This window comes from Phoca vitulina, unplaced genomic scaffold (genome assembly GCF_004348235.1).
Source record: "Phoca vitulina isolate PV1807 unplaced genomic scaffold, GSC_HSeal_1.0 scaffold1, whole genome shotgun sequence".
Taxonomy (NCBI): Eukaryota; Metazoa; Chordata; class Mammalia; order Carnivora; family Phocidae; genus Phoca; species Phoca vitulina.
Genome location: NW_022589704.1, coordinates 6941518 through 6963426, shown reverse-complemented (window position 1 = coordinate 6963426; position 21909 = coordinate 6941518). Strand labels below are relative to the sequence as shown.

Below are 21909 nucleotides of genomic sequence, written 5' to 3'. Positions count from 1 at the left end.
TTTTTTTTTTTTTTAAAGATTTTTTATTTATTTATTGGACAGAGAGAGACACAGCGAGAGAGGGAACACAGCAGGGGGAGTGGGAGAGGGAGAAGCAGGCTTCCCGCCGAGTAGGGAGCCCGATGCGGGGCTCGATCCCAGGACCCTGAGATCATGACCTGAGCCCAAGGCAGACGCTTAGCGACTGAGCCACCCAGGCGCCCCGTCAACATACGTTTTTCAAATCTTCGACCTGACTTGAGCGTATTTTTCAGAGACTTAGCCTTCTCTCCCGACTCTTAGTGTTGGTGGTTTTGCTAGGTGGATGGACTTTTGTTGTCTGTGGTTAGCCCTGGACTCGCGGATCATGTTGAGAGGCGGCCCAACTGAACCCGGCCTGTGCAGGTGGACTGCTCAGCTCAGGCACGTACTGCCCCCTAGTGGTGAAGGTGGACTAGTACACGTGGGTCCAGGATTATCACTAGTCAGGAAGCCAGGGAGGCCAGTCATTTGTTTACATCCATTCAGCTGAGTTCAGTGAGCATCCATCTCCTTTGGCTTCTCTGTGGCACTTGGTCCTGGTCACTCCCTCACTTGCCTAGCTTCCCTGAGACCCCACCCTCACCCTCTCTCTGTTTCTCTTTTTCCTGGCTGCCCTCCAGCCTGCCTACCTGCCTCATAGTGCCTCAAGCCTGGCATTTTTAGCACTGAGCCCACCGCTCAGCCCCACTCACCGTGCATTTCTTTCCTTGGAGTCTGAAAATATCATTCACCAGACATCCAAGCCAGAAATCTGAGTCGTTCTGGATTCTTCCCTCACCCTCCCTCATTTCTAGTTAATAACTGGAGTTAACTGCCACCCGAGAGTGTCGACACGGTGTGTCAACACACTGAATGCTGCTGAGTACACCTCAGCTGACCCTGGGCCTCTGTCCGTCTGGGCCTCTGTCCGTCCACTTCTCACCGGGGGGTCTTCCCCACGGACAGTTTTGCTCACTCACCCGCTCTGCTGAGTGTTCTTTGGTGGCTCCTTGGTTTTAGGATAAAGTCCAGACTCTAACATAGTTTATCGGAGCCCCCGATGTGACTCCTTCTTCATCTCTGCTTCTTTGACTTCCTCTCTCCTGACTTGGCAGGTGGTTTACCTCTCCACCTGGAACACCACTGTGGCTTCAGTGCGCTGCCTGCTCCTTTTCTTTAAGGCCCTGGCACCCAGTCCTCTCTGCGTGGTGTGCTGGGCTTCCTAGTCCTTGGGAAGGACCGACTGCTTCCACACGCTGCATGTGGAGCTGGAGGCCGAGTTCTTGGGCATCCAGCGTCTAGGGAGCTCCCTGAGCCCGAACTGGCCCGATGAGAGTTCCAGCTGGAGGGCCGGGCCTGAGCAGTGCACACCGTCACTCTGGGGAGGGTCAGGTGGAAGGCTGTGGGCTGAGCGCGGGGGCATGCTCAGGTTTGGTGACCAGACTGTGGATGTCCTGGCTCCTGTTTTTGATAGGACTTAAAAGCCAGGAGTGAAACGACACTAGTAATGTTTTTGGAAGATGGTCCTGGCATTAGTGAGTAAGACATAGTGGTTGGAGAAACGGTGGGGGGAGTGGGGGGCTCAGAATGATTCTCGATAGGAGTTCACAGATACAGGAAGGGACAGGATTGTGGCCATAGCAGTGAAAATGGGAAGGAAGGGGATTTTGAAAATCTACATCAGAGAGGACGTAGAGGATTAAGTGTCAAGATGAGAAATGGGCATGGGAGAGGGTGGGTCAGATGGTTCTGTAATCTTCTCTTGGATTAGAAGACCCTCTGTCTTGTCTAGTGGGTTCTGCCTAGACTATGAGAGCCAACCCGTCTTAGAGGAGACCTCTCGCTGAACTTAGCCGCCGTTGTAGGTAACAAGGAGGGTGTTTCATGCCGTGTCTTCCCCTCTGTCCTGCCAGTGTCAGCTGGGAGTGCTGCCCCTCGGCACAGGGAACGACCTGGCTCGAGTGTTAGGCTGGGGCTCAGCCTGTGACGATGACACCCAGCTCCCACAGATCTTGGAAAAGCTGGAACGAGCCAGCACCAAGATGCTGGACCGGTGAGTGAGGGCGTTCTCGTGCCACACAAGGCAGGTCACCTTGACCAGGTGTTCTCAGCCTGGACTCCCCGGAGAACATAGGTCCTGTGCAACTGTTTGTAGAAATTGGACCTGAATGAGAATTATTGAATCAGTGTGTTGTACGCCTGAAACTAACATAAACACTGGATGTGAATTACACTTCAATAAGAAACATAAAAGAGTCAAACCATCTGGGATATAAATCCCTGCCCTGTCACTGAGAGTTGCATGAACTTGAGCATTTTACTCAGTCTCACTGTGTCTTAGATTCCTTGTCAGGAAAAGAAAAATAATTCTAGCTGCCATGTGGGGGTGGTTGAGAGATGAGTTAATTCATTTGGTCAATTCAACTAGAGTTTGTTGGAAAAAAAAAATTAGACCTGAACAGGAATTCTTTTTTTCTGGTAGTTTCTAACTTTTCATCAGATTATGCAGAAGGTAAAAACAACCAGAAGAGGTGAGGAACCGTGCCCTTGAGTGGTCGGGGTGTGGTGAGGCCTTGGGGGTGTTGGAGAGGGCGGCTCTGCCCCCTGCGGACACCTATCAGCAGAGTCGTCCTTACCATAAGGCTGAGTGATCCCATTTCCCCACATTCTGTTCCCAGAAGAATCTAAGTTCTGGGTAATTGTCCTGGGTAGGTTTAAAAATACTTTGGCATCCTTTATGAGTGAGCTACTTTTAGTTCTGAGCTAGATGTAGGAAATCCCACTAACCACATGCCTGTGGTAAATTGGTTTCATTGCAAATGCTTCATGGTCTCGGGAAGGGTCCCGCAGTTGTGATTGTCGGTGTGATTTTGAGCGCACTCTGGCCGCCCCTGCCATGTCTTCTCTCTTTAAGGGAGGTGTACGTGCCTTGGTGCCCGTGAAATGCTCACACCCGGGCAGCTGGCTGCTGGCTGGGGGTGCTCACGCGCCGCAGAGGGGGAACCTGTCTTGCAGAAGCAGATGTTCCTTCGTGGGATCCCTTTCCCCTGCTTCGGGGGGGTTGCGTGCCTTCCTGGTTGTGATGTTTGTTCTCAGCTCAGTGAGGAGCCAAGTGATGGGCCGCAGAGTAGAGATGAAGTCGGGTTGTCAGCCTGGCCGGGGGGCTGGGCCGACCTGCTGAGAGCTGCCTTTGTGTGCGCAGGTGGAGCGTCATGGCTTACGAGACCAAACTCCCTCGGCAGGCCTCCTCTTCCACGGGCACTGAGGACTTCAGTGAGGGCTCTGAGGTATTTGCACCATCTCACCGGCCTGCTCACCAGTTCAGGCTGCGTCCCCCGCCCTCCAGTGATGAGCCGTGAGCCGCTCCTTAAACGTCCTGCCCGAGGTCGGCCCCGCAGAGGGGCAGGCTCATCCCCGGGCTCGTGCTGGAGCTGAGTGAATTCTGACTACCTTGTGGGCTTTGGGGTCCTCTGGGGGTTTCCTGGGGTTAGCCCAGGATTTGGGGTTCCTTGTGACGACAGTCTCCCAGGACTTCCTGCTCTCACAGCGTATACTGCGCCCTGCTGCCACTGTCCCCTCCGGGCCCTGGGCTCCCTCTCTGATCCCACCCCTTCTGGAACCCCCTCCATCCTGCTGCCCTTGTGGTTAGCCTGTGCTAGTTCAGTATTCAGCTCTCCTCCTCATTTCATGGTTGCTCTGTGACTTAATTGTCCCCTCAGGGCCTAGACTTTGCCCAGACTAGTGCAGCGCCAGGCACATAGCCGTGCTCGTCCCCACTGGGCAAGCTGGCTGCTGGCTGAGCAGAGAATGCTCTGCCAAGGGCTGTCTCTCCGCCAGGAGGGTCAAGGACAGTGGGCTAGGGCAGTGGTCAGCAAACGATGACCCCCCAGCTCCAGTCTGCCCGGGCCTGCTCTGACCTGGCTTACGAGCAAAGAATGGTTTGTACGTTTTGAGAGAGGAAGAATACAGAGTGTAAAGCCTGAAATATTTCCAATCTGGCTGGCCCTGGGCTCGGGCCTAGAGGGATTGTCACATGGTAATCCCATATCAGCAGGTGGAGGTGAGAGGTGAGGGGGTCTTACACGGAGAGGAGAGGGGCCAGGGCCAGGTCCCAGCCAGAAAGAGAAATGTGTTGTCTGCTGTGAGGAGGCCTGCCCGTCGGCCTTGCTGCCGTAAGGTACCAGGATTAAAGACTGCACCTCCTGGCACAGGGTGGGGTGTGCAGTCAGACTAAAGTAGTGCGAGCTGTCTGCAAGATTGGATCCACGTGGTCTTTTTTGTTAAGATCCGTCTGTCCACAGCTTGATGAAGCTTTTGAAGTCTTTCCGCCAGCGCTGGCAGATCTGAGATTGGTGTGTGAAGTGAGCGGAGGTCCCAGGCTAGCAGGGGAAGTGGGTGAGGAGTTCACTGGGAGCTTCCAGTCACCCCACCCTGTCTTGGGATAACTGTAGGTGCAACAAATTCTCTTCTATGAAGATTCAGTCGCGGCCCATCTTTCTAAAATCCTGACCTCTGACCAGCACTCGGTGGTGATCTCATCGGCCAAGTGAGTGCTGGCGGCTTTGGGGGAGCCAGGGGTCAACCTTGCAGGGGGCCCGGTTCCCAGGCAGAACTTTCTCTGGAAGTGTCTTTCCATGTTTCCTCCCACAGAGTGCTCTGCGAGACGGTGAAGGACTTTGTGGCTCGGGTGGGGAAGGCCTACGAGAAGACCACCGAGAGCTCGGAGGAGTCAGAGGTCATGGCCAAGAAGGTCCGTCCCTGGGCCCCTGGGCGGGAGGGCGTAGGACGGAGAAGCACTCTGCCCCATTCCGTTTGTTTTCCGCCAGTGCTCTGTCCTGAAAGAGAAGCTGGACTCTCTCCTCAAGACCCTGGATGATGAGTCCCAGGCCTCATCCTCCCTGCCCACCCCACCCCCCACCATCGCGGAGGAGGCGGAAGATGGAGACGGGGCGGGCAGCGGCTGCGGCTCCACGGGGGAGCGCTCGCTGGGGTCGGCGTGCCCCGGCCGGCCGCAGATATTCCGTCCACGGGAGCAACTCATGCTCAGAGCCAACAGCCTGAAGAAAGCCATCCGTCAGATCATAGAACACACAGAAAAAGGTAGCGGGTCTCTTAATGATGAAGTAGCGTTCTTCAGCAAGCACTGGGCACTCCGTTTTCCCCCAAATATGGTGACAAACAGGAATCCACTGTGGGCCACAGCCAGAACCCAAGGTCACTTGCACCCCGTGTGGTGGCGGCGCCTTGTATCCGAGCGCCCTGGGGCACACTCTCCCTCCTCACCACGCTTGTGTCTGATGGAAGGACTGGAGGGAGCAGAAGCGGAGGGCAGAGCAGGATGGTGCCCCCAGCAGGGGAGGATGTAAATGGGTCCTTGGGTGGGGGACCCCTCCCTGGAAGGGGCCTGGCCTGCGCTAACTGCCAGACCTCGGGTGCAGCTTGGCACAAACAGGCGGTAGCGGCGGATGTGGAGGGAGCCTCTCGGGGTGGGGGTGCTTGTTCCTGGGGTGGGGGGCGTTCTGAGAAGAGCCTCACACTTGGTTGGAACCGAGGAGCTCTGAGGACGTCCCGAGAGGGGGGCCCTGTGAGAGGTGGGCCTGGTCCGGGTGGTGGGTGAGGCCGTCAGCTGAGGGCGGGAAAGAGAGGCTCGCACGGGGCCCTGCTGCTTCGAGGGGTGGGAGGCCGGGTGCGCTGGAGGTGGTCAGAGCAGTGGGGGGCACTGCGGGGTCCCGGGCGGGGCCAGCTGCGAAGCAGAGGGTGCTCGGGGCCTGGTGGCCAGGCTGCCGACTCTCCGTGATGAGCCTGGGGGTGGTGGGTAGGTGGACTGTGTTGGATTAAAGACTCGCTGGCTGGTCGCTCCCTTTTTCTAGACTTGGTTTCTAAGCTTTGAAGGGAACACTACAAATGCATGGTGACCTGTGGACTTCTTGCATCCAGCCTCCCTCGAGCTGTGTTGTCCTTGATCTGTGTGCTCTCTCATTACCCTCAGAAACCGTTTCACCCCGCTGCCGCTCACCCCAGACCCTTCCCAGCAGACCATCTTCCTCGTCCTTCAATGAGAAGCATGGGTTGTGACACCTGTCCCCCCCCCGCTCTGGTGTGTTCACGCTAGCCCTGCTCCTGGCTGACAGTCAGGTGGAGGCCCCGTGTGCCCTCACTCTTCTCACCTTCTCCACGTCTTCCAGCCACTCGGCTCTCTCCCTTCTCCCCAGCCCGTCCACACGGATGCCCAGTGCCCCGCGTTCTTGCAGGGCTGGTTGGACAGTGGGGACGGGGTGGCCGCTTCCGGCTGCGAGCCTTCAGCTGAGAGCACGTCTGAAGAGAGTTGACGGAGAGGAGGGGGGGGAGCCCCTGTGGCGCAGGCGCTCTGCGGGCCAGGTGCCATCGCTCTGCCGTTGCACGCTCAGCTGCCGGTGTTCTTCCCTTGCACAGCTGTTGACGAGCAGAACGCCCAGACCCAGGAACAGGAGGGGTTTGCCTTAGGTCTCTCTGAGTCAGAGGAGAAAAAAGACCCGAAGTTGGATGACAGAGTGTGTCCCACCGAGAGCTATGGGGTTACCAAGGGCAGGAGCCTCCGCAAAGGTACCGGTCAGTCCTGAAGACCCCATCACTGTGATTGGGCCCCTGGGGTTTGCCGTAGTCAGAAAGCTTGCCCTGGGAAGTTTTAGGTTGTGTAACAAGTCACGAACACGCAGCCTGTTTCCATGCACCACCTCCCTTATCTGGGGAAGGCCCAGCAGGACCCCCACAGGAAGGAGTGTGCTTTCCTCAGAACCTGCCATGCACCCCAGACCCCGCGGGGCTCAGGCCTGTGGGTCTTCCTGGTGCACAAGGGGTCCCCACCCGGGGCTCAGGCACCCCTGGCTGCGGCCAGCCAGACACTGTGCACCTAGGCAAGTGGCTCCAGGCCAGGCTGCCTGGCATTTTGGCCAGGGTGCCACCTAGCCCTATGGGCTGTCCGCCTGGGGACCTTTCTCCCTCCCCGAGCAGCCCCCCAGCCCAGGCACCACCTCCCCCACTGACTGTGTGTAGCCCCCTCCCTCGTAGCTCGTACACCCGCTGCGAGGTGTCTGTCTAAGCATTTTCTCCGTGATCACTACTGCTCTGAGCTGCACTCTGCACATGCACGGACGCCCGCAGCCCAGACTGACCGGGACGCAGCCCGGCCCCCCCAGCCCAGTCTCGGCAGCGCCTGTGTGACCCTCTCGAGGGCGTCCAGACCCACGTGCCTCTCCGGCCCCTTCCCATTTCCCCTCCTCTCTCCTGGGCCTCTTGATTTGTCTCTCACACTCTGCTGGGGGCTGACCGGGGGTTGACGACCCTTCCTCGCTCCCCTCAGTCCTTACAACGGTCGTTTCTCTAATGACCTCTCCCAGTGCTTCAGTAATGTTCTATTTTAGATGGTTTTATGGCTTTCTGTTCTGTTTTTGTAGTGTCCAAATCCCCATGTGAGAAGCTGATAAGCAAAGGAAGTTTGTCACTGGGCAGTTCTGCCTCTCTTCCTCCCCAGTCAGGAAACCGGGATGGCCTGCCAGCCCTGAACACCAAGATCCTGTTCTCGAGTGAGTGTCCCCTGTAGGTTGGCCGTGCGTGTCTGTGGGCCGGTGCGGGTGGGGCGCTAACCTGCCAGCTAGCGAGATCAAGGGCCTGTCGCTTTGCCTGGCACGGAGTCTGTGGGAACGAATGAGACCACGTCCTTGCCCTTCAAGAGCTTATATATAGGTCTGTGGGAAACAGAGATTGGGTTTCAAAGTTATGTCATGGCATGAAAAGTGCCTTTATTTATTTTAAAGTGCAGACAGCACCCAAATCGCTGCCAGAGGCCCCAGGAAGATGTCATTGAGGAGATGATAACTTGAGCTGGGTCCTGAAGGATGAATAGGAGTTATCCTGAGTGAAAAGGGAGGGGCGGGCAGGGTGTGATTGGGCGCCAAGCGAGTCATCCTGTCGTTTCTAGCATGATTGTAGGAGGGCACAACTGGCCACCAGGAAAGTGGTGTCTCTGTCTCTGCTTTCATTTTGCCCGTTAGGGTCGAGGTAATCTTCCCTCCAGAGGGACTGTGGCAGCCCTGTGTCTGCAGAAGGAAGGAATAGCACGGGGGGTTGAGGGTGCCAGTAAGAGCCCCCTAACCAGCTTCAGGTGACTTCTTGAGGCCTCCTGGGCCCGGCAGAGCGCACGCCACACCATCTGTGATTTGGCAATTTCTAGGTGAATCTCAACTGAATAGAAAAAAAATTCCAGAAGTCCTTGGGAGATGAGGCTAATGAGATGTATTTGGTTAATCAGAGACATAATTGTCACCAGAAGGGGTTAATTGGCAGAATGTTTCAAAGCAGAGCTCCATCTCTGCCTTAATGTTTATGACGTAAAATTTGTAAGTTGGTGCAGGTTCCTTGGGGATTCTGGTCACTTGGCCTGTTCCCTGTTTACGACTCCAGAATGTATCCTCACAAAGCTGTACGACTGAACGTTAGGATTACTCGTACTGAGAGATCATTTCGGTGGAGCTTCTTACATGTAATGAGAACAGTCTTTATAAACTGTTCTTTACTGTGTCTTCAGGTGGTGGTTTCTGCCACTCAGTGTGTTTGTTTTTGCTCCACGAATAGGGATTTATGATGGTGATTTTTGACCTGAAACACTTAAATTGTCAAAATTTGGGTCTGTTTATACATTATTTAGAAATAATTTAATTGCAGTAATGTTTTGAAGAATACATGTCCCTCGGCCTGGAAGCCACAAGCTTCTCTTAATTCAATGAATCCCGACCTGCTGTCTCTTCCTGTTTCCTCCTTACAGACGTTCGGGCTGGGATGTCTGGTTCCTTGCCTGGAGGTTCTGTCATCAGTCGCTTATTAATTAATGCTGATCCCTTTAACTCGGAACCAGAAAACCTGTGAGTATGGGGGTAAACCAGGAGAGCATGTTGTTAGAAGAATGTTGGAGCCCAGAAAACAGATGTGGAATTGGCTGCAGGAATTCACGTACAGTTGACTAGGTGATCCTTTTCCAGCTTCGTTAGCTGATAAGGAAAACTTAGAAATTGTGATGCCTCAGCTAAGCGTCTCCCAGCTTCCCGCACAGGTCCCGCGTCAGTGGTTCCTGAACATCCCCCAGGGTCTGCGGTTTTCTGTAGGTTCAGGAGCTTCTCCTGGGAGCTGACTTGGCCCTTGTTCTCCATGGTCGCCCCCCAGGGCCCCAGCTGGCCTTGCATTGGCGCCTCGCCCTGACACCCTTCCTTCCCCTGCTTCCCCCTGTGGGTGCTGCAGGGGCCTAGGTTCTGGGGCCGAGTCTAGGAGATACAGTCCTGGGTTTGGGATCGCAGGGAAGAAGGCTCCCAGGCTGCTCTGTGGGCTGGCGCTGTGTCCTCTGCCCTGTTTCTCAGGCATCGAGGACTCTGACACGGCAGTTCTGTGTGTATGGAGGCCATTGGAGACAAACGGTGTTTGAAAGCCTAGTCTTCTAGATTTTCCCTTCTGCTGGCTGATAGCAAGGTCTGGGGGGCGTGGCTGGTGGTAGTGGGTTGACACACTAGCCACGTGTGTCAGGGGTGGTGGAAGGGTGACAGGAATGTGCAGCTTTGCACAGACTCGGGGGTTCTGGAGAGCGGAGCCAGAAGTGTGCAGAGTGGCCTCGGTTCAGACACCTGCTGCCCGATGCTGGCCTGCCCAGACGTACCAGCGTCCTCGTCCCGGACCTGACACTGCTGAGTGCCCGCCCCTCACCCCGCCGCCCCGCTCTGATCCTGACCCTCCCCACACCTTTCCTCAGTAAGGCCAGAGCTGCGGCCTTCCATGAGCAGTACCCACACGGCCTCCTGAGCTAGATACTTCATTTGTTCCCTTCGCCTGAGACCACTGAAGTCCCACACCTGGAAGCTTAGGCAACGTGTCTTTTCCCCCTGTCGTCTTCCATAGGGCGAGACTCACCTGGGGAGACAGGCTGCTCTCCTCCCTTCATGAGGGGCGGCATGCCAGGGCCGTGGCTCGGGGGGCCCCCCCGATTTGTGGTCATTCCGCCTTTGCCTGCAGTAGCCTCTGGGGCCTGGCCACCTCCCACTTCCCGGGTCCCTGTGCCCCGTCTCTCCATTCTCCTTCCCTTGTCCCCATGCTGTTTTTCTGGATCGGCTCCCTCCCTTTTCCCAGGACCTATAAATACTGGTCAGCACGTGGTCTTTTGCTCAGAAAACGGTTCTATCCTGAGCTTTGCTCTCGATAGGCTGTTAGGCACTTGGATTAGATGTGTCATAAAAACACATCCATGTGGTGATTGCTTCTCAAATCAGGCTTCAAACGCCTGTTAACCTAAAAGGTGGCAGGGTTCTGACCCAGGCGGTATTCCCTGGGGTTTGTGTGGGAACTGCCATCAGGAATGCCAGGCATGCACTTTTCTCCTTGCTGCTCTTTCCAGATGGAGGGTCAGGGACTCCTCCTTTTAGCCAGCTGCCCTAGAGAAAGGAGGGTCCACAGAGCCCCTTTGTGACCCCTGTAGTCAACGATGATTGCTGGGGGGAGGGGGAGGCTGAGAAGCTGGAGTGAAAGGAGTCTCATCAGCGGTGGACACAGGGAAGGGAGGTGCCATGGGGGCTGGAATGAACGTTTCCACGTTTAGAGACGGCTGTGATTGGGTCTAGGGATGTTTGAGGCACGTTCTGAGACCCACAGTTGAAGATGTGTGGATATATGTGCTGTAGACACCGTCAGGTTTCCCATCGCTGTGGGGGTGGGAGATGGCGCAGCCGCCCTGGGAAGCAGTCTGGCAGTACCTCAAAACCCAGTTTCCCCGTGGCCCAGACTGCGTCTCCCGGGGCCACGCCCAAGAGGAGGGAGAACGTGTCCACCGCAGCATGGGTATCGGTGCTCCCACATCTCCAGGGGCGTGCTGCTCAGCCGTTGGAAGGGACGAGGCCCGGGGCACGAAAGGGCCCTGAAAACATTATGCTCAATGACAGAAGCCAGATGCAAAGGGCCACACACCGTGGGTTCCACTTATATGAAACTTGCAGAGTAGGCACACCATGGAGACAGAAGGCAGATTCATGGTTGCCAGGGCTAGGGAGGGTTTGGGGGCTGATGGCTAAGGGGGGGCAGCTTGCTTTTGGGGTGATGAGATGTCCTAAAATGGATAGTAGTGATGGTTACATGACCGAGTACGTTAAAAATCACCGAGTCCTACACTCTAAATGGGTACGTCGGGTGGTCTGTGAGTTCTAGGTCAGTAAAGCTGCTCCTGAAGGACAAGGCATGAGTTTTGCCCTCAGGGAGAAATGCTTGCAGGTTGGGAGGCTGAAGTGACCGGGTGGTTCTCACTGGTCTGAAACCCCCTTTGCAGAGAGTATTACACAGAGAAGTGCGTCATGAACAATTACTTTGGCATCGGCCTGGATGCGAAGATATCCCTGGATTTCAACAACAAGCGTGATGAGCACCCCGAGAAGTGCAGGTAGGCAGCGGCTTGTGTGCATACCTGTCCTTTGCATCGTCCTTGCTTCTCGTTCCCGGGAGTGAGGTGACTTCAGGAGTCAGCGACGCAAAGGGTGCGCAGAGTGCCAAGGCAGAAGGCACATGTAAAGCCCGAATGCCTTGTTGTCGGGAAGGGAGGTGCTCTTAGAAGATGTGGGTGGAACCAGGTCAGAGTCCAGGAGGCCAGCCTGGAGGAGGCGTCCCCCCCCCCCAGGGTTGGCGTGGTCACGGCAGATTCCACATGAGAAAATGAGTGAGTGCGGTCCGTCAGAAGGGTCTGGGTCTGGAGAGTCGTAAGTCCACGGTGCTGCTGTAAAGGGCCAGGTGACAGAGTGTGCTAAGAAGTGACTCTGCTCGACGCGTGAGTCCCCGGCAGCATTGGTGGCGGCTCTGTGTGTTCCTCACCACCGGGCAGAGCTGGGCGGCCCTGTCGGCTCCCCACAAAGCCCCTGAGAGGATGCCCCTCCACGGAAAGATAGCCACATGAGAGGCCCGAGGGGTGTCCCTGGAGGTGTTCAGTTTCTTCCCCTAAATGACCTCTGCTCACCCCTGCCGGCCTAGGGAGGGGATGGAGAGAAATGGGCAGTTTCCTCCTGGGTTGAAGTGGAGATCCCATCTCCTCCATGGGAACATGAGAAGTGAAGCAGGGAGTTAACATCTCCCACCTCACCCCTCAGTAATCCCCTGGAGGAGGAGACTGTTGAGCTTTGACATTCTAGAACTAGCGAGGGAGAAGCTGCCACGAGTTTGGGCAGAGACAGCCAATGACGTCGGAGTCGGGGGGGGCGGTCCCTTGCCGGAGAGCCTGCACACTTGGCTCCGTGTGCCCCCTGCTCATTTGGTGCCATTATCACTTGGAGGGGTGACACTGGGGGAGCTGGGTGGGAGGGGCTCATACACCTAAGGACTTGCTCTGGTGATCACCCAAATTCTGTGTAGTTGGAAATTTCTCGGAAAACGAAATCAAGCATAAGAATTCAAGAAACCTTTGAGCTCTGGGGCTCGTGAGTGGCGGAGACTGTCTCCGAAGCCCCCAGGGACATCTCTGTTCTACGGCTTATGGTGGTGAGCCCGAATCATTTAAAAATACCCGTGTTCAAAAATAACTGAAAAGGCATTACAGTGCACATAGTTTAACAGCGTAAAATAGGTGAACAGGGCCATGCATGATACATTTTTAGAACTGTGGGACTGATAGGATACTCCTTGAGTTTGTAGCAAGAGCTTTGTAAAGGTCTAAGAGGAATTCCATTTCTAGGAGTCTGTCTTAAAGAAGGAACTGGAAACGTTTGTAAAGAGGTGTGTGCGAAGGGACGACTGCCACATGATTGACAGAGCCCGGGAGTGGGAAGTGGCTGGGTCCAGTCGGAGGGGTTAAGTTGTCCGGCGACGGTGGGGAGGTGCCCCACTGGGGTCAGTCCCGCCTCGAGACACAGGCTGCGGGGCCAAGTGAACAGAGTCAGTCAGGAGACTGGAGACTGGCTCTTTCACCTGTAAGTCACATACCTCGGAAAGACTGAGGAAGTACACTGAAGTTTTTTTTATTATCAATACGTACAGAGGTGGGGATTGTGAGGATTATTTGCTCCTTTGTGCTTTTCTGCACTTCCCAGATTTTCCATGGTAAGCATAATTTCATAGCTAGTTATCGGTTTTTTTGTGAGGTTCTGTAATGTCTGTAAGTTACTTTCTTGGGAGTGTTATTTTTCAGCAGAATTTTACATCAACAGATGTATTTTTTTATGCGTATCTTACACAGACCTCTAACGAGGAAATGTCCTTCCTTCCCTTGAGGTGTCTGTGTTGAGAGTGGCCGCCGCGTCTGAGCGCCGTGTGATCAGATGCGCTCCTGCGGCTCGCGCCGACAGCTGTAGCTCACTGTAGGGAGAGAGCTGAGGTCCTGTCAGTTCTTTGCTTTCTACCTGCAGGAGTCGGACCAAGAATATGATGTGGTACGGAGTCCTTGGAACCAAAGAGTTGCTGCACAGAACCTACAAGAACCTGGAGCAGAAGGTCCTGTTGGAGGTGAGCGGGAGGGCTCTCCTGCAATTGCAGGCAGTCAGGGGCCCGTCTGGTCTCCTCTTAGCCCTTCTCCTAGCTGGGTGGGGACTCCCTCTGCCCTTTTGGGCCCTCGGTGAGAGCTCAGCTGTGGCCGTGGCCTCCTCAGCCCGGGATGGGGGTGGGAGGGGGATTGCTAGTGAAGAAGGACCAGGTCGATGCTGTGCATCTTTCTTTTTTTTCTTTTTCTGGCATTTCTACTGCGCAGTGTGATGGGCGACCCATCCCACTCCCCAGCCTCCAGGGGATTGCTGTCCTCAACATTCCCAGCTATGCTGGAGGGACAAACTTCTGGGGGGGCACCAAGGAAGATGATGTACGTACTGGGGTCCTGGGTGGCATGGGCCCAAGGTGGGTGTGGGTAATCTCTTCAAGGAGTATCCACCACTTCAGGCCCCAATGGAGCATTCTGCCTCTTAGGGCTCAGTTAGTGGTGCAGGGGTAGGGACGGAACTCCTCGCCTGTGCTGGCAGTCGGGGTACAGTGGAGAACAAGACAGATAGGGTCCCCCTGCCCATGAGAAGAGAAGCCGAGCAGGACAGATGTGGTCAGGGGTATAGGCGTGATGCAGAAGCCAGGCCCAACTCCCAATTTGGGGCAGTCTGGGAAGGCTTCTCAGAGGAGGGGATATCTATACTGAGACCTGAAAGAAGAGTTGGGGTTGGCCAGGTCAGGTGGGGGTAGGGTACGGGGTGGGGAGGCTGTTCCAGGGAGTTGCTGGAACAGCGTACGTGAAGGCTTAGTGGTGAGACAGGATGTGGCACGGAGAACGTTCCTTGACGATGTGCAGTGGGTGAAATGCAGACAGGTTTGAGACCATGTGGGGTTGTGTCATCCAGGGAAGAAGTTTGGAATTTCTGCTAAGAACTGTGGGAGGCCTTGATGGCCCTTAACCAGGGGTGTGGTTTCCTTCATACATAATAGCTAACAGAAATAGTGAACGTGAACTGCACATTTGAGATGCTCTGGTAGCTGTTGAAAGCACTGGGCATGCATTACGTCGGTCCTCATAAGAGCACACCAGTGTTAGCCTTGGTTCACAGATGATGGGACCGAGGACAAAAGAAGTTAAGTGACTTGCTCAAGGTCACACTGCTAGTCAGTGGCAGCTCAGAGATTTGATTCCCACAGCTGGTTTTGGGGTTTCTCCTAGAAACCCCCTCAGTAACGCATTCGCCCCACAGCTGCTTCTCAGTTAGGACACACCACACCCTGGTAGCGCCCCCGTCTGTCTCTAACCAGAGCAGCAGTCCAGAGAGGGAGCACCGAGGGGTGTGCGGGGAAGTTCGGAGCAGAGGTCAGCTCTTAACACTGGTCCTTGCAGACTTTTGCAGCTCCGTCATTCGATGATAAGATCCTGGAGGTGGTCGCTGTGTTTGGCAGCATGCAGATGGCTGTGTCTCGTGTCATTAAGCTGCAGCATCACCGAATCGCCCAGGTACCGGCCGTGGTCCTGCAGGTGGGAGGGACCTGGGAGGCAGTCTGGCCCCCACGAGTTTGGAGAGGCAGGGCCTGGCCCAGAACCAGTCTCCTGCATCAGTGCGCTCCTTGCACAGAGCCCAGGAGAGTGGGTGCTTTTCCAGGACCACCCACGGCCCTGTCTCCTGGTCCAGAGCCCTTCCTCCCCTGCTGTATTTGACAGTTGGATGACACTCGTTCAGAATTGGGGCCCCCTTGAATCCTGCCTGAGCTCCCTGCCCTGGCTTTCTTTGTGGGTGCCCACTGTACCTGCCGCCTTCTGTTGAGGTGGGATGAGATGAGACAGGCCCGACCGGACTCGGCGCGTGTCTGTGGCTTTCAGCAGCCGCATCCTGAGTTTAGGAACGGAGGCCGAGCAGTGAGCAGTGGAGAAAGCGGGGTCTCACCTGCTGCTCTAGGGCCCAGCTGGAGAGGGGAGGGGGGGGGGGGGGGGCTTATTTCTGGTGATGGGTTGGGGTGGGCAGTGTTTTTATGCATAATGAAGTGGGGACGCTGATAACTTAGCCCACCTGAGGCCCATGCAGTGGCTTTCCAGTCCTTCCAGCCTCAGTCTGCCCCCACGTAGAGTAGGGTGTTTGAGTTTTATGATATTAACTCTTGGGCAGTGTTTTTTGTTGAAAAGAGAAACAGTGCATCGTTAACCACTTGTCGGGAGGGGTTTACCCTGTTCTGGGAGTGTTTGCATGTGCGCAGGGCCCGTGGCTCGTGCTGGTCACGAGGGTCCACCCCGGGCCTGGTGCTTGTTCTGACCCCTGAGGTCTCTCGCTGTGCTTTCAGGTGCAGTAGCGGGTGAGGGGACGGGGAGGGTGGGACAGACCCGTGGGCTTCATGAGCTGTGTCCCAGACGAGGATGCTCTAACCGCAGAGGTGGTCGGCAGCGGGCGTGGTATGCCCCCCAGACGTCAGCTGACGTGTGCCCGAGCACGCAGCCAGGAAGGCTCCTGCAGCGCTGAGATACAGCCCCTTAGCTCCTTGCTTCCGCGCGGTGCACAAGTAACGGCTGTGATGTTTGCTCAGTGTCGTACAGTGAAGATTTCCATCCTGGGGGATGAGGGCGTACCCGTGCAGGTGGACGGAGAGGCCTGGATCCAGCCTCCAGGATACATTCGGATTATCCACAAGAACCGGGCACAGACGCTCACCAGAGATAGGGTAAGAAAGGCTGCCTTCGGGGACCCGGAGAGAACACACCGGTCCCAGGGCTCACCTCGGGCACACCTGGCACCTTCTCGGAGAAGGCCCAGAGTTTCTAGTGTTTCGTTCTAGGAATTTGCTTTTGTTAGACAGAGCTTAAGTGAACAGGGGTGTAATTTCCAGGACCATTCCCACTCCTCAGTGTGAAACAGAATTGTGTCTCTCCCTTTCTGGCTGCTGTCCAGCGAGTACCCCAGCAGTGTTTGCTGTTGGACACGTGCCTGCCTCTCGAGGGAGCGGTGCACCGTGTGATACCGCCGTCCTGTGCCCTAGGCCTTTGAGAACACGCTCAAGTCCTGGGAAGACAAGCAGAAGTGTGAACTTCCTCGCCCTCCATCTTTCTCTCTGCACCCGGAGATCCTGTCTGAGGAAGAGGCCACCCAGATGGACCAGTTCGGGCAGGCGGCGGGAGCCCTCATCCACAGGTGGGCCCTCGCCTTCCCTGTGCAGTTAGCCTCCTCCCGGCTGGAGCCCCTGGGCCCCTGACGGCCTCGGGGCCCCACGTTCACCGCTGGGCTGCCAGCGTGCCGTCCCTCCTCCCAGGGCTCATGTGCCCGTCTGCCTCCTTCACCAGGGCCCAGCTGGGGTTTCTGCGGGCCCTTGGCTTTGGTTCATCTCTGCTGACTTTCAGAGATTGCTCGGAGTTCATGTAGATGGAAGCTTAAAATCCACAGGTGTTTTCAGAGCCAGTTCACAGATGTAAAAACCTATCTTGGATTCTTACTGCCACTTCTGCTTTATCCCAGAGAGCAGGTTTGTTATTAAAAAACAAACCTTGTAGTTATTAGGAAGTAAATACCCCACCAGTACCCAAAGGCATTTCCTTCTTTTACTCTGCCTTCGAGAAGTGCCTTCTGGAGCCACTGGGGACGACCTTCTGGCACGGTGGTCCCACTCCGCCACTGTCCATTCTCCCCACCCGCCCGGGGCCGGCTGCCGTCGTGCCTTGCTCTGGAAGGGTCGTTCAGCTTGGTGACCTATGCCCTCTCAGTTGACAGATCCCGTGACCCTCTTCGGCCGCCGTCTGGTTCTGGTTTTCAACGTATTTCCCCTCCCTGGTTGCCCCCTGAGGCCGCACGCTGGCCTGGTGCTGCTTGACTTCACCTCTGTGCTGCTGTGTGGCTTCCTCCTCCTCTGCTCCCGCCGGGAGCACTGCCGCCCTGCGGGCTCTGGGCTCTGCCTGCCCTTCCGGGCGGTTCTTCTCCTCTTTCCCCCCGGCATCAGGCTCTCAGCCTGTGGGTTGGTAGCTCTCCCAGGATTCCTGTAGGCACTTCTGGTTCCATGGCTCCTTCTGGGTCCACACCCCTGAGAGCATGGCCTGCGCTGTGTCCTCTGTCTCAAGTAGCCGGCACCACTCCTGCCACCGCCGTCCCCCCCGCCCCGCCCCCGTGGCCAAATCAGTATCTGGGCTTGATGACTTCACTTCTCACGTTCTTTCTCAGTTCCTGGCTGTATAACAGGCTTCTAGCTTCCTTCTGTCTTCATTCTTGTCCCCTCAAGGCCTGTGGCAGCCCCGCAGGTGGGGACTTGCCATCACTGTCTTGTTTAAAGCCCAGCAGCTGCCCCTGGTTTTCCCCAGGGTAGGACAAGTGCCCCCTCTGTCTGCTCTGGTGCTCTTGCTGTGTCTGACCCTGTCACCACCCTACTTCTGTGTGGGTCCCTTGGGCAAGGGGCTCTTGCCTGGGGCCGTGTCCTGGGGTCTGAGCCTTTTGAACCAGGATCGTCCCCATAGAGAAGGGTCCTGTCATCCTCATTTATAGAGTGGGGAGGCAAAGTCCCCTTTCAGGAACGATCAGCTGTCCCCACATAGCAGGCCTGCAAACCATGTTTCCTGTCAGCTTGCCATTTTATAGGGTGTGAGTCTCATTTTGGGTATTTTCCTCCCTCATTGAGTTTCTGGAAAAACTTGGATTTTGGTGTCACATTTCCCCTTTAAGACCTGCTCTGTTTGCCATTGGCTGAGCTGTGTCTGTGTTGGCCCCCTGGGCTGGACCTGGGCCTGTCTTCGAGCGAGGTGATGTTATAGGCTGCCCTTCCTCTGGTCTGATGAGTGCTGTGTTTCTTTCTCTCTAGTATCCGGGAGATAGCTCAGTCCCATCAAGACATGGAGCAGGAACTTGCCCACGCCGTCAATGCCAGCTCCAAGTCCATGGACCGAGTGTACGGCAAGCCCAGAACCATAGAGGTGCCTGTGCTTTTCAGGGTTTGCTCCTCTGAAGTCCTCTAGCCCTTGGGCCTTCTACATGGGTGTCATTCTGGTTCCTCTCAGGGGCTGAACTGCAGCTTTGTCCTGGAAATGGTGAATAACATCAAAGCTCTGCGCAGTGAGACGGAACTGCTGCTGGCTGGGAAGGTGGCTCTGGTAAGCCGAGAGGCCGGCCCTCACTCTGCATGTAGTGACCTTTGTGCAGAGGGCAGCAGATCTTAGCCCGGCATTCCTGGCCTTAAGAATTCTAGACTCAGTGTTGGAAGGGGCCATGGAGGTCATCTGATCTGGCCATATGGCTGGTTCTCCAATCCTCTGGCCACATCTCAACCACATCATCTCTAGCATGTAAGACTCCTATGGACAGAACCACCTTTGTCATTGCACACGAAATTCTACCTTAGAAATCTGCAGGCATGGAGCCATCTGCCTGTGACCAGGCAGGCAGGCCCCGTTCTCAGACGTGCAGTCACCCTTCCTCACTCAGCCCTGCCAACCTGGCTGAAGAGTCAGCCCTGGGCAAGTGCACAGGTCGGGTTTCACCAAATTGCAGAAGCTAAAATAGGGAAGACCCGAGGGATGGCCTGGCCAACCTTCTTGTTTTAAAAAATGGGGACGTGGAGGTCAAAGGAGGTAGAGTGATTTGCTGAAGATCACTCATCTGGAGAACCACCCCAAAAAGCTAGTTTCCATGTCCTCTATTCTTCATTTCAAAATCGTCTGGTCTTCTGAATGTGACGACTGCTTCTTTGCTGCCTCAGCATTTCCTGCACTCTGGTGCAGGCGGTCTGGTCCTGTCCTCTTTCTGACCTAGGGGTCTCAGGGTAAACCGAAGTTGGTGAAGTGTCAGCGCCGCTCATTCAGTTTTCAGATGAGCTTGGTTTATTCCAGTACTTATGAAAGAAGAGTTATAATTCCCTCACCTGATCCTACTTAGAAGGGGAGGTTCTGAATTTGGCCCCTTAGCCAGCGCTGTATGACTTAGTTTCCTTCGGAATTTTTATAAGAACTGTCTGAGAAACAGATCATTTTCCCTGGTGCAGACTGCATGCCTGCATGGGGGCTTTGCTGTGGCCCCAGCTCCTCACTGCTAATAACCAGCTGTGTCTCTCTTTCCTTCCTGCCTGGAGCAGCAGCTGGATCCCCCTCAGAAAGAGCGGCTTGGGGCTGCTCTCACAGAGATGGACCAGCAACTGAGGAAGCTGGCAGACACCCCCTGGCTGTGCCAGCCCATGGAGCCTGGTGATGAAGAGGTATGTGGGTCACAGGGCTTCAGCTTGGGCACCCCTGGATGCAGTGGCTCTCCCTTCAGTATCTGTAATCACTGTGATCTGTGCAGCTTTGAGGTTAAGATGGTGTCCATTTTGCAGCCCCTGATAGGGCTTCTTAAGACTTCTCTATTAAAACGCCTTGGAGGTATAGAAAAAGACTGGCAGGTAGGAAGGAGTTGGGAGTTAGTATTGATGACTGGGCACTTGTTGCCTTCAGAAACAGATGGCAGGGGTGGCCAGGAAGTTGATAGAAGACTGAGCCTAGCCCCACCATTTGTCCCTGGTGTGAAGACACATTGGTTGGATAAATGGCAGCTTCTTGAGTTTGTTGTTGACAGGGACAGAGTTGGTGTGTTCCACTCAATCACACTTTTGCATGTGTTTCGAGACTCCAGCTTGCCATACTCCCTACAGCTGGGACAGATAGGACCCTGGGCATATTGCACCCTGGGATGTTGTTGCAAAAGCCCAGGAGAGGTGCTTGTTGGATGGTCAGTTTTGTGGGCAGCATCTTGATAAAGGCGAACTGTAGATTGTCTTTTTTATCAGGGATAGAACAGAAGTGGGCCAGGAGAAAAGTTCATCCTAGGGTAGAGTACGACAGTCTTGAAAGAGAAAGACCTGTTAGACATTACACATCTGGCACGCCTACCGCCAGTTTTGTTTGTTAGAAGCTGTTGGCAGCAGTTAAGGTGAGGGTACAGAGGAAGGCTGCATCAGTCTGCCCTGCTCTTCTCTGGAAATGAAGGCATTTGTTGACAAATGCAAACCCTGCATGGAAGACTGACTCTGAGACCTTCCAGTGAAACAACAAAACTCAGTAACTTAAAATAGGAGGACATTTTGGTTTAAAAGGACTGGCCAAGCTCATCAAAATTAGTTAAACTGTTAACTATAAATATAAAATTTTCATTTAAAAGAAAATTACTAAGATAATAACATATAGAATGTTTGATAGATATAACAATAATATAGCTCAGGATTTCCAGATTAAGTTATTAAAGCCTGTGAAGTGGACAGTGAGTGGGGAGGCTGGGAAGAAGACATGGACAGGAATGAAGGCACATGAAGGTGGAAGGTTTAAAAAAAAAGGTTCTTGACTGATAATTAGGGAAATGCAGAGTTAGTAATATCTTTAAAAACTTAAAGGTAGTTTCTAGTAGAATTGAAAAGATTTATGTTTTTCCAAATCAGTTTTCTAAAAACAAAAAATATAATCCACACTATAAAAGAAAATAAGGGACTTAAAAAAAAAAAGAGAGGTAAGGAAACCATAACAGACTTTTAACTACAGAGGACAAACTGAGGGGTGATGGAGGGAGGTGGGCAGGGGATGAGCTAGATGGTTGATAGGTATTAAGGAGGGCACTGGTTGTGGTGAGCACTGGGTGTTATATGTAATAAGTGATGAATCACTAAATTCTACTCCTGAGACCAATATTGCATGATATGTTAACTAACTGGAATTTAAATAAAAACCTAAAAAAAAAAAAAAAAGAAGGGACTAAAGATGTAGCTAACAGCGTATAAGTAAGATAACAGAAAATGATGTAGCTTTTCCTCTTAAAAACAAATTATTATAAGATTGTGTTTAAATCTAACCACATACCAATCACAATAGTCCAGTTTTCTTTCCCATCCCCAGTAAAAACTTATGACACAGAAAGATTAAAACAATTTTAAGAAAACATACAAAATCTGAAGTAAATTTTAATATAAAAATAGAATTATAATAAATGATAAAAAGATCACTTTATATTGGTAAAATATAATTTTATAATCATAAGATTTATTTTTGTCTTTTTATCTATCAATTACTATTGAAGTCTCTGATCATGAATGTAGATATCTCCGTTTACATTTGTGGTTTTATTTTTGCTTTCTGTGTTTTGAGAGTATGTTATTGGGTGCATATAGGTTTTATTGTTATGTAAAGACACTTAGTAATTCTTTTTAAGTTTGTTTGGTATTTTCATTTTCATACTTTTACTTTCAAGCTTTATTTGGAGTGTCTCGCTTATAAATAGCATATTGTCAAATTGAGGTTTTATTCAGTCTGGTACCCTGCATTTTAACTGAAGAGTTCAGTCTATTTATATTCGTTGTGATTACTGATGTATTTATCTGTATATTTTCCCATATTTTGTGCTTTGTGTTCCACTTTTTTGCTTCTTTTAATTTCTCCTTTTTGATTGATAAGTCTTTCCTCCCACACAACTCTCTTTGTCCCCTCTAGTA

At 53.8% G+C, this 21909-nt stretch overlaps 1 protein-coding gene across 5 annotated transcripts in view; it reads left to right on the top strand.

Annotated features, from left to right (window-relative positions):
• Window positions 1–21909, top strand: part of DGKD (diacylglycerol kinase delta) — a 115277-nt gene that overhangs the window by 83671 nt on the left and 9697 nt on the right. For all 5 annotated transcript variants that reach the window (XM_032396641.1, XM_032396563.1, XM_032396861.1 and 2 more), the window contains 17 exons: window positions 1914–2053; window positions 3203–3287; window positions 4452–4546; window positions 4651–4750; window positions 4827–5100; window positions 6433–6582; window positions 7434–7562; window positions 8801–8897; window positions 11333–11443; window positions 13392–13488; window positions 13730–13837; window positions 14846–14959; window positions 16018–16152; window positions 16468–16619; window positions 18268–18379; window positions 18464–18556; window positions 19534–19653. In XM_032396641.1, coding sequence (XP_032252532.1) covers window positions 1914–2053; window positions 3203–3287; window positions 4452–4546; window positions 4651–4750; window positions 4827–5100; window positions 6433–6582; window positions 7434–7562; window positions 8801–8897; window positions 11333–11443; window positions 13392–13488; window positions 13730–13837; window positions 14846–14959; window positions 16018–16152; window positions 16468–16619; window positions 18268–18379; window positions 18464–18556; window positions 19534–19653 — 2112 coding nt within the window. The remainder of the gene's footprint in view (window positions 1–1913; window positions 2054–3202; window positions 3288–4451; window positions 4547–4650; window positions 4751–4826; window positions 5101–6432; window positions 6583–7433; window positions 7563–8800; window positions 8898–11332; window positions 11444–13391; window positions 13489–13729; window positions 13838–14845; window positions 14960–16017; window positions 16153–16467; window positions 16620–18267; window positions 18380–18463; window positions 18557–19533; window positions 19654–21909) is intronic.